The sequence below is a fragment of the Penicillium concentricum genome (genome assembly GCF_028827145.1).
Source record: "Penicillium concentricum strain IBT 3081 chromosome Unknown utg000001l_segment0_segment0, whole genome shotgun sequence".
Lineage (NCBI taxonomy): Eukaryota > Fungi > Ascomycota > Eurotiomycetes > Eurotiales > Aspergillaceae > Penicillium > Penicillium concentricum.
Window position 1 is genome coordinate 4,140,081 of NW_026622754.1, and position 11,358 is coordinate 4,151,438.

The window sequence follows — 11,358 nt, forward strand, 5'->3', positions numbered from 1 at the left end:
AAACCACACTCACCTGTTCAGCCGTCCATCCAGACTTAACATTCCTCTCAAAAGTATGTACCCAGACCCCATTGTCAGCCATCGTCGAATCCTCAAGTACAAAACCCGCAGATTTCCCCCATCCGCCTCAATCTCACCTCGCAAGTATCTCTTTATCTCGATATTGTCATTCGCCGTCTGCATCTCAAACCCAGGCCTTAAAACCCCATCTTCATCAGTAACACCATGGACGAATTCACTCTGAGCTTGGACCTGACCGAAGAAGTAATCCTCATGGTCTGATATCTTCCAATCTAGAACACGCTCTTCTTTAGTTGCGGCTAGACCTGCCGTGGCTGTTTGGAGGAAGTTGATGTGTGTGGATGGTTGGGTTGTTTCAGATGTTTGGTATTGGGTGATTTGGATGTATATTGTTGCGAGTTTGAATGCTTTGCGGATTAACCATGGGACTTTTTGCTGTGGATGGTGAGGATTAGTTTGGGGTTTGGTGTAGATATAGAGGGGATTGTTACCAGTTTTAGGATAGGGTCTGTTTCGCTGGAACGATCTTTGTTCTGTAGATAGCAATATGATTAGAACTTAGCATCTTCCAAGGGAGGTGGTATAATTACCAGGACCCAGTGGCCATTGAGGTTTTCGATGGTAATCTCCTGAGGAGCGGCCATAGTATGGGATAGTTTTATCTTATTCAAAGGCAATGCGATGAATATGTATCTTGAGACTTGGTGATGAGTCTTGGTGATCTCGGAGGAATGAGAGAAAGCCACTCTTTAATGGGGCAATTGACCTCTACATCAATAGTGTTTGTGCTACAGTACGTTTGTACAAATGATACCTCAGTACCGGACGTTCTAGCCAGAGGAACTATAAAGCCTACATCGGAAAAACAAAATTCAGTAGAAAGTGATCATTGCTATCTAATACCACTATCATAAGGAACCCCCGCCATGACGCCTTTCGACCCAGATGGCATATGAGAAAGAGAAGAAAGAGAAGAACAGCGAAACAGCCCGTCTGAAAACTTGGGAATTGAGGAACAAAGCAGAAACAGGTCGCATGTCATCGCATCGTGAAGAGTTTCTCGTCCTGGTTGAGAAAGACGGAAGCTAGCAAAAAAAGAGAGAAGAGAGGAGATAGTGAACATTTTGGGAGTGAAAACTTGTCCACGGGTCTAGGAAAGATGGAAAGCTCCTTGGCCTTCCTTGATGGCCACTGAGAGGCGCTTCTTGAGAACGTCCAGGTCGCTATAGTCGGGCAACTTCAGGTAGTTGACGCAAGTCATCACACTGGGGAGATAGTCGTCTGGTGTGTATGGATGTTCGCTTGGGCGGCACACGACAGTGAAGATCGGCGTGAGACTCTTGAAACCTAAATTGATTGTGTTAGTGGGAATTTATACAGTGAAAAATTGGATCAACATACCTCCGATAGGGAGCTTGGGGCTACCAGTGACAAATTGAAGGAAATCTCGGCGTTGCTGGTCGTCCATCTCGCTCATAGTCTGCAGCAGGTTGCGTACACTCCGGCTGTCCATGTTGAACCCGTGATCGGCCTTAATGGAGTCCATTAAGGTCTCGATAGACCAATCCTCCTTCGCTTGTCCGAAAAGCATGACAAGCTCACTGGGAGTGAAAGCTCGAAGGGAAGAGAAGGGGAAGACCTGCGAGAACCCAGCCCGGAAGGCATCCACCTGACGCCGGACACCGCTGCCCAAGGTCATGTCGATTACCCGTTCGATGTAAGTGTCAACATTTTCGATTGTCAGCTGCACCTCGGAGCCGCCAGGGATCAACTCAATAGAAGGATATCCAGGTAGGGTGAAGTCCAAACCCAGGTCGTCGACCTTGGCACCATGGACCGTGATGTTTTGCACGGCCTCGGATTTTTGGGCCGCCGAAAGCGACTTATCTGCCTCAATAGCGTTCTTGGCATTGACAAATTCCTTGAGCATGAGCAAGGACTTCCCAAGGTCGTGGTCAACCAGCTTGACAGTGCCCAGGGATGGTGCCACCGAGGACAGAGTATCCGCGATACGGAAGAAGGCGGGGTTGAACGAAATGTCGATAATCCGAGAGTCAAGCATCGAGCGCGCCACGAACTTTCCTAGCACCTTGAAGATGTTCAATTGCTTCTTGCCGCTGTCTTGGGCTGATTGTTCATCACTCATAGGCGCTGGGAACAGGCCGCGCTTGCCAAATGCGTACTCTGCAGCATCGCTCCCATCCGTGTCTCTCCAAATCTTAAGCTTCTTCTTCGAGAACTCTCTGGAAACAGTAGAGTAGAATTCAAGAGTCGGTCCTAATCCAGTACCAACTTCTTCAAAGTATTCAACCTCAAGAATGCTGGGGGAAGACCCATAGAGCTCCATGACTTTTAATGCAGAATCAAGGATGCGAGAACGAGAGATCCGAACTTTTTGGCGCTGCAGCCGCCCAAGGAATGGGCGATCATCGCGGCGCAGATCCCGTCGGCTGTCCTCGCCACTTTGGGAATTTTGCCATCGCATCATTGCCCGCGAGTAGCCAAATGCAGTTGACTGCAGGAATAGATGTCTTGTCTCGAATGGGAACAAGAAGGAGAAAAGCCTGGCTAGGTCTTCGCTCCAGCTTGGAAGACAATCGCTGGCCACAATCAATGGCTCCTCGAGTTGGCGGTTGATCTTGGCCGTGAGCTTCGTGTTGATGAATTGGGACAAGGGCTCCGAGGTGATAGCGGCAGAATCTTTGGTATCGGTCAAGATATCATCAATCGTTGCGTTCATTTCGTGCAAAACACGAAGTAGACGAATGATGGATGAAGTGGTAGGGTCTTTGTCGAGAGAGGCTGGGATTTCAAGGGTATCACCCTCAGAAGAAGCCTGGGTAGTCGAAGTGAGGGTTGAGGGTTCCGGCGGTGGAGGACCAGGAACGCGCTTGAACGTGATGGTGTGGACTGCCGACCAGACGTTCTTGGCACTACTCTCGTCCAAGTCCTCTCGGTCGTGATGAACACCACGGTAGATAGTTGTCTCATTAGTAACGGGTTTTCCATCTACGAAGAACTCAAGGTGCCAGTCCTGGGGCACTGAGGCCATCGCAGCGGCATAAGATGAGAAGGGGCGCCCGGCAGTGGCGAGCGAGCTGTTGCGCATGCGACTGGGGAGAGCGGCAGGAGTTGAGGATGAAGGTTTGGATGCAGGAGTCCCAACTCGGGTACCATCCTCCTTGCGAGCTGTGACCTTGCCCGAGGATGCCACCTCCATGTTGACTGCCGAGGGGTCGGAAATGTTGTCATTTTCCATATCCTCATCGAGATCATCCACAATGGCGTTGAGTTCTTCATCCTCGTCCTCGTCGGCACCGTCTTCTTCTTCGTCGGTCAGTTGCCTTTCATCTGCGCACTCAAGGGGCTCGTCATCGTGGTCTTCGTCTTCATCCTCTTGAATCCGATTTGATCCATCACGTGAGTGACCAGTCGCGGGATCATAGGCACCATCCGTGGAATCGGCAGAGCCCCCTGTATGACTGGGGAGGTTCATACCAGACCCCGAAGCCAGCTGTTCACGAAGCCGGGACGCATTGGCAATTTGGGAGAGAATCGAGTCCCTAGTTCGTGAGGGGCGAGGCTTTTCCGCCACAGCAATTCGTGGATGAAGGAAGTCATCCAAGGCTTTGAATGTAGCAATGGCATGGATTGACACCATGATGTTGCGGTAAGGACGAGGAACTTCAGACCCTTCCTCGGCAACCAGCTTGAGTCGGAGCTGTTTGCTCAGCATGTAGGCTGCGTTGCTGCGGGTATTCTCCAACGAATTGTGGCTGACGGTGAGGACTTCGAAATGTTCCGTTCTGCTAAGCAGGTCTTGCAACTTGCGGATAAGTACGCTGAAAGGTGTTGTGGCGGTGCTTTGGCTTTGAGCCTTGTCTGAGATTGAAACTCCCATAAACGCCCGCAGGAAGTCGGCTCTAGCATCGCGAATAGAAGGCGCTTGGAAGTTACCAAGAACGGAGAGAAGAATCTGAATAATGCCGGAGTTGAGCAATTCAGAGCTGGTAATACTCTCCAATGCATCCCCATCAAAATACGATGCGAGCTGTTTAAATAGGAGGAGGCCGCCCTCACCGCCACGAGAATAGCGGGACTTAATTTCCAAGGCGAGGGATTTCAGTGCTGTCAATATCCTCAGAGCCTCTGCTCGAACGGTTTCACCATGGCTTGCTTCATATACCTCGAGGAAAGCTTGAGCATCCCGGATAACTAAGTCGTTGAGGGCATTGTCCATCTTTTGTAGACTGCGTGGGCCCGCCATGAAGTCATCCTCGGAATCAGACATGTCCTCATGGTCATCATCCTCGCCATCCTCGTCGTCATAGTCATCGGCTTCATCGTCTTCATCTTCATCCTCTCCGCCAGCGCCTGTCTCTTGGTTGGCGCCGCGCGATGGATCTGTCGTCGTGCTTACATTTGTGGGATCGGATGAATCGATGTTCTCCTGGTCTCCTGACAGGGAGCCTTCAGATAGTTTGATGATCTCGGAGATCACTCCTTCGCGGTGGAATTGATGCTGATAAACATGTTCAAGGCGTTGGAACAGTAACTCAGCGCAGCGTAGAGCCAAAGATACGAGAGAAGGATGGTCCTTCTGGGACAGAATAGCAGCCAAGAATGAAGCATAAGGAACTGTGCGCAGGGCATCTTCAATCAAAGAAGGCTCGAGAATGTGCAGCATCTTCAGCTGTGCAATCAGGACTTTCTGACGGACATGCAGATTGACCGTGCTCGAGTAGGCATCGGTCAAAGTTGGGAACAGAATCATTGCAAAACGCTTAAGCTCGGTCTTGCAGTTGACAAGCAAGGACCGCCTCTCCTCCACTGCCTCTTTAGTTTTGGGCGACCTCAGCCCAATAGACATCTGGCTATCAAAGTATGAGCTTAGCAGGTTGTCAGTCTTTGAGGCATCCCGGCTTGGAACACCTGGCAGTAGCTCGCAGATGACATTAAGAGTTTCAAATACTTGTTCACGGGGCCTGTGAATCAATGCTTGCATAACTAGCACGCTGTCCATCTTGACGGCCGTGTTATCGACATCCTGTGGTGGTGACACGCCGGTCAAAATCTGGTAAAGTGTATCCACTACATCCATCTTGAGAAGCTCGTTTGACAGCCGTGGGCTTGTTTTCGATATGATCGCCAATACCCTGAGGAATTGCGTGTGAATATGAGGCCCAATCAGATTGGTCGTTCCTGGCAGTAGGAGCCGAAGAACAGCTTTGAGCATTGCAGGCTCAATTAGCTCCTCCAGGTTCTCAGGTCTGTGCTTGAAGCTCTCGACAATCCGTGATACACAGAGGCACCCTTGCTCCACGACCTTAGGGTCATTGCTAGACAGGACGTTCAGTAGGGTGGGCATTACATCCCGCACCACAGGGAACGAGTCATGGGGGAGGTTACGACAGCAGTTGGCGGCCGTACTGACTGCTGTGCGTTGAGTGCTAGTTGGGAAGAAATCCAGATATGTGAGGCAAGCAGTCAGTCCACCTTCTCGCACAATTGAGGCTGGGAAATCAACTGAAATCTTGGCCAAAGTACTCAAAGCCTGCTCAGCCAGATCGATGAACTGTATATCAAGAAGCTTTTGACAAAGGATAGGCACAGCACCACCATATACAACATTTGCCACGGACCCCCGTAGGGCCTCCATTAGGTTCGCGAGAGAACGACATGCAAGAAGCATAATCTCGGGATTCTCTTCGCCGAACTGGTTCGGTTGCATCAGGGCCACGAGCTCTTTCACGTACGGGTCGGGTGAAAATTGACCAGACAGGTTATCCTCGTTCGAAACAAGCAAGAGATCCGACAGCTCTTGCAGGGCGATCAGTTGGAGTGATGGATCATCCTTTGCTCTCAAGTTGCAGAGGATATCTCGAAGACGCGAGGACATGCCGCTCATCATGCCAGTAAGCGCACGTAGAGTGCTCTGGAGTCCCATGGGGCCTCGGCCACCGAACAGGCTGCTGTGGAACGGATCCATGTCATCATCTCCAAACGCTGAGGGATTGGTGCCATCATTGCTCTCTCCCGTTTGGGATCCCTGATGTTCTTCCTGATGTTCTTCCTGCTCGATTTCCTCCTCTGCATCTTTCATCACAACATCGGGATTCGGCTTGGCGGAACGCTTCTTCGAGCGTCGGGGTGGTGGAGACTGTGTTGTCGCGGGTCGGTCTATAAATAAGCAAAAGGAATTAGCAACCATCCTATTTAGATACCAATTTGTATCACACTGCCGAATCTCAATCTATGAAACTCACCGTTCCGACTGGACTTTCGCCTTGATGGTTGTGGAGAGGTTGTCGATTTGGATGATTCCTCCGACGGTCGAGATGACGGTCTAGATAAGAAGATCAAGTTAGCCATCGACTCCTCTTCGTCATTATGATTCACCACCTACCCCGGTTGTGACATGGCTGGACGGGTACGGGCGCCTCGACGGGGTGCAGCAGGAACAGGACCAGTGGATGGAGCTGTTTGGGATGCTGCAGTCCGTGGTCGCTTGGTTTTCCTTTGGGGCGACGGCGGTGCTGGCTGTATCGGGGCGTCTGTTTGTCGGTCGTGTCGGGAAGATGCTTTGCGTTTCCGGGAGGAGGTTGAGCCTGTTGTTTGTAGCGGTGTATCGGACTCAGCAGGTGGAGGGTCTGTGGCGAGTCTCGCGGAGGAGCGAGTTATTCTGGATGACATGAGAAAGTGTTCTTTTGTTTTATTATGTGTGACGAAATTAAAGCCCGAAGAAAGAGAAAGACAGAAAAAGAAGACCGGGGTGGTCAAAGCGATAAGCAAATAGTTGGGTAGACAGATGACGAATCTAATGTAGAAGCGATGGTGAACCGTGAATGATCCACTTCACAGCCCAGGGGATAAACGGGGTAGGGCTCAGGGATCAGCAGATGCTCGCCAGTATCCACGAAAGGTGAGTCTAAACTTCCAGGCGACCAGTGTAAAGGCGGAGAGAACGGGTGGGAAACTACCTCAAGGAAGAAGAGGCCGTAGAAGTGCCTGCGGGGGAGACGGGATAATCCTCGAGAGGGTCCTGGCGGTTGGCGGAAGGCCTTTGCCTGGCCATAAGTTATCGGGTATGGGAAGCTCGATTGAGTATTCGCCGTTTTTAACCCGCCATCCGCAAACCTGTCAAAGGCTAGCCGAAAGGGCTGGCGAGGGCGTTCGGGTAGCTGTTATCGTTGCCGTCGGGGCTCTGAGATTCACCTCAAAAAAAGAATGAGATACCAATGCTAGTCACACAGAAGATTAATTTTTTTCCGATGGTGGGTTGAAAAGGAAGAAAAGGATAAATTGGAAAGGAGGAGGGTTTGACGTAGTGGTTGTAATGGGATTCGGGGAGCGTCAGGCGGCGGAAGTGCAATATTTCAATGATCTAACCAGATACATAAGTATACTTATATACGAACTATATATTACCTATACTTAATACATCCATGGATACTATGCTCACCTATGCTTGATTGCACATTCTATTTCTTTATTTCCCGGCATTTACATCTAGCCTGACATTGGGCACGGAGGGCCCAAGACCTGTCCGACAGTACAAGTGGCAATAAATATCTCAAGGGATCCTTTTATATATTTTATGAGATTGTATTTGATCTATATGGTCCAATTACTTGAATACAACCAAAGACATAGAACCATTTCTCCGTTTTTCATGTATATATAGTACTCAATGAAACCGCCGAGAACTACTAAGGTATGTATAAAATAAGGACCTTGAGAGCTAAGAGAACTCTAATAAATACCGTTAACTCCCTTATATATTCCTTACCTCGGAAATGAAATATAAGCGGCGTTCGACCCGGACGGAGGCACGCCGAATAGAACTCGATTGACTCACCGAGGTAGTGATCTTATTAATCACATTTAAGGAAACTGGGATCTGCCTATTCAGAGAAAAAAAGAAAACACGAAAAAAAAGGAAACATACAAAGATTTTCACCTTTCACCTTTCACCTTCACCTCCGTTCGCTCTTTCCCGGCGTATTCTCTTGCCGCCTTCGGTTCGCCCCCCCGCCATTGCATTCGCAGAACTTCATCTCTGCACTTCTCACCACCCCCGCCTTTCCCCGAGCCCTTTCGCTTTCCCCGGAATTCAAAGATCGGGAACATCTATTCTTCAACGTATCTATCATGGCAATCGAAATGGTCGGCGGGCAGAGCGATGATGTTCACCAGGTACCCGCCGACATCACCCCCGCTCTGATGCAGGACTACACCTTCCCGGAGTTGCGCCTCAAGCGGACGATGAGTGACCCAGAAAAGACCCCTCTCTTGCTAGTTGCCTGTGGTTCCTTCTCGCCAATTACCTATTTACACCTGCGGATGTTCGAGATGGCGGCCGATCACGTCAGATTCAGCACCGACTTCGAACTTCTTGGAGGATATCTGTCGCCGGTGTCGGACGCCTATCGGAAGGCCGGTCTGGCCAGTGCGGAGCATCGGTAAGGGATCCTACATCAATTATATCTGGTTTAGTTCCCGAATGCTAACTGGCATTGATCTATAGGGTTGCGATGTGCCAACTTGCAGTCGATCAAACCTCAGACTGGTTGATGGTGGACACATGGGAGCCGACCCAGAAGGCTTATCAGCCCACCGCCGTGGTACTGGACCACTTCTATCATGAAATTAATGTAGTCCGTGGCGGAGTAGACACCGGGAACGGAACCCGGAAGCCCGTTCGCATTGCTCTGCTAGCTGGCGCCGATCTGATTCATACCATGTCCACCCCAGGTGTATGGAGTGAGAAGGATCTGGATCACATTCTAGGCAAATATGGCGTAAGTTACTTCGAACATCGGTTTCATCCCGCGCCCGAGAACCAGGCTAACACACTTTCAGTCTTTCATTGTGGAGCGCAGTGGCACAGATATTGATGAAGCCCTAGCCAGCTTGCAGCCCTGGAAGGACAACATCCATGTTATCCAACAGCTCATACAGAATGATGTTAGCAGCACAAAGATTCGACTCTTCTTGCGGCGTGAGATGAGTGTGCGCTACCTCATCCCAGTTCCAGTCATTCATTACATTGAGCAGCATCATCTCTACGAGGATGATGGTACGGCAGAGAAGGGCAAAGAAAGGCAGGAAGGTCGATCAGGATGATACGACCTACTACTGCCTGTTGAGGCATACTCATAATGACCCCTAGCGACGCGACATCCTGATGCGATACCCCTGCCTTCTGTCATTTCCTGTGCGACAGAAGATTTTTTTTTTTTTGTTGGAGTTTGTGGAGTACTTTTGAGTTCTAAACATGTTAGCCTTTCCGCTTGCTCGAAGCTATGACCGGGAGAGTCTTGCAATTATCCCCGCGGCCAACCGCATGTACATACTACTATCTTCGGGCTTGCTTTTTTTTTTTTTGGTGCTATACCCACTGTACATATGAGGACTCAATAGAACTCTTGGGTTAGAGCTCAATATCTCAGAATCTGTTGAAACTGGTATATTCTCTTATGTCCTATGCCTCGGCCTCGGATATACTCAAATAGGCAAGTAGATCGCGTCCACATTCACCATTATAACATAGGATGACACCATATTGATAGACGGGGTAATGTATATTAGCATAATATCAAAGTCAGAAAAGGAGTATTATGGTTATAAATCAAATTGCCCCTCAAAGAAGACTCCGAAACAGGTAATTCCCCGTCTTACCTCTGGGCAAGAAAACACCGATCCGGATCGCCCACTTATCATCTTCCGTTATCGACTGATCTTTGATCTCGGCCTCCGCGAATCAACCGGCGCCAGGCGTGCGCAGAAAACAATTTCGCCCATAAAAACCCCTACTTCCAATCACTATGCTATAGACATTGAGAAATATCCGCAATGACAATTTTCGAACCCCACGGCCACCCCTCATGGCCTCTCACCCCTCCTAATTCCTCCGATCCACCAGCACCGAAAGACGTCTCGTCAGTGGTCACAGCAATCCATGTGATCTCAACCGAGCGAGCAGCTCTCGCTCACCTCGAGCACATTTACCAGACCGATGCGCGAGCGCAGCATGATCTCGCCCGGGCCGTGGATCAGATTGCGCGGAGCGTGCGCGAGGGTGGGAAACTCGTCGTTTGCGGGGTCGGGAAAAGTGGAAAGGTCGGACGCAAAATAGAGGCTACAATGAATAGTCTGGGTGTATACAGCGCGTTCCTGCATCCGACTGAAGCGTTGCATGGCGATCTGGGATTGGTTCGGCCGGTAAGCCCACCTGCGCCTGCGTCTGCACATGTCTGCTTTGAAATCCCGCTGCGCTTTTGATAAGAGATACTGGAGAACTTCCATACTGACCTGGTTTATCCAGAATGATACGATTCTTCTTATATCCTTCTCGGGTCGCTCGCCTGAACTTTTATCTCTGCTCCCGCATCTTCCCGCTACTGTCCCGGTGATCGCTCTTACATCCCATACACATCCAGCGACATGTCCGCTTCTGGCGTTGCATGGTCCTGCGGGGATGGGTATTCTTTTACCGGCGCCGATTCATGAGGATGAAGAGTCTTCTTTCGGTGTGAGCGCGCCCACCTCGTCCACGACGGTGGCTTTGTCGCTGGGCGATGCGCTGGCCATTGCTACTGCCCGGAAGCTGCACACTGCGACAGGGAAGAGCCCTGCAGAGGTATTTCGGGGGTTCCATCCTGGTGGTGCCATTGGAGCGGCGGCGGCGGCAGAGACACCGCTGCCCACGCCGTCGAGTGGCATGTCAGCGAGGACATTTGACTCTCCAACGTCCATGTCTCTTCCGTGGGAGGAAATCACGAATACTCCGTTGATCCCTCCTTTCAATTTACAGTCGCCACCGGAACAGCGCGTCATTTCTCGAGATATGCTGGTCCCGCTCGATAAAATTCCCACTGTCTCTGCATCTTCATCGCAGTCATCTGACGATGTCCGACTTCTCGATATCCTTCTCACAGCCATCCAACACCCCAATGCCAAATCATGGGTGTTGCTGTCTCCGTCTGAAATAATTCCCCCGAGGCGCATTCGTGCTCTCCTTTCTCCCGGTGGAGATATGGACATGCGTGTGTCGGAGGTGATAGCCAAGAACAGCAATCCTCTATTCGTTGTACCTCAAAATAAGTGGCTATTGGTGCCGGACGCAACGCCTCTCGCTGAAATCCGGCGTATTGTTTCTGAATCTCGAAATGGATCAGATCCAGTCTCTGTCATTGCCGTTGTGAAGGATATGACCTCTCCCGGCAGTATCATAGGGGTGATGGAGGTAGAGGATCTATCGGATGGATGACATGGCTAAAAAATGACCTAGTCTTCTTTTCTCTTTCTTGGATATACTCACTTGATTTTACATAT

General features: G+C 50.3%; 4 protein-coding genes across 4 annotated transcripts; 2 read left to right on the plus strand and 2 right to left on the minus strand.

The window, feature by feature from the left end:
* Nucleotides 1-9: 9 nt before the first annotated feature.
* On the minus strand, nucleotides 10-665 carry N7517_001574 (uncharacterized protein; the record flags this gene model as incomplete). The annotated part of the gene is made up of 3 exons (XM_056719304.1): nucleotides 10-456; nucleotides 513-554; nucleotides 612-665. The coding sequence occupies 3 exons, from the start codon at nucleotides 663-665 to the stop codon at nucleotides 10-12; spliced, it is 543 nt and encodes a 180-aa protein (XP_056583439.1).
* A 506-nt stretch (nucleotides 666-1,171) lies between these two features.
* N7517_001575 (HECT-type E3 ubiquitin transferase UFD4) lies at nucleotides 1,172-7,134 on the minus strand (the record flags this gene model as incomplete). The annotated part of the gene is made up of 5 exons (XM_056719305.1): nucleotides 7,002-7,134; nucleotides 6,428-6,703; nucleotides 6,288-6,367; nucleotides 1,423-6,201; nucleotides 1,172-1,368 (listed from the first exon to the last, which is right to left on the minus strand). Exons 1-5 carry the CDS (start codon nucleotides 7,094-7,096, stop codon nucleotides 1,172-1,174), a joined length of 5,427 nt encoding a protein of 1,808 aa, XP_056583440.1. The 5' UTR covers nucleotides 7,097-7,134.
* Nucleotides 7,135-8,172: 1,038 nt separating this feature from the next.
* Nucleotides 8,173-9,147, plus strand: N7517_001576 (nicotinamide/nicotinic acid mononucleotide adenylyltransferase; the record flags this gene model as incomplete). Its single annotated transcript, XM_056719306.1, has 3 exons — nucleotides 8,173-8,483; nucleotides 8,549-8,822; nucleotides 8,884-9,147. 3 exons carry the CDS (start codon nucleotides 8,173-8,175, stop codon nucleotides 9,145-9,147), a joined length of 849 nt encoding a protein of 282 aa, XP_056583441.1.
* A 729-nt stretch (nucleotides 9,148-9,876) lies between these two features.
* On the plus strand, nucleotides 9,877-11,293 carry N7517_001577 (SIS domain-containing protein; the record flags this gene model as incomplete). Its single annotated transcript, XM_056719307.1, has 2 exons — nucleotides 9,877-10,245; nucleotides 10,349-11,293. 2 exons carry the CDS (start codon nucleotides 9,877-9,879, stop codon nucleotides 11,291-11,293), a joined length of 1,314 nt encoding a protein of 437 aa, XP_056583442.1.
* Between the last annotated feature and the right edge of the window lie 65 nt (nucleotides 11,294-11,358).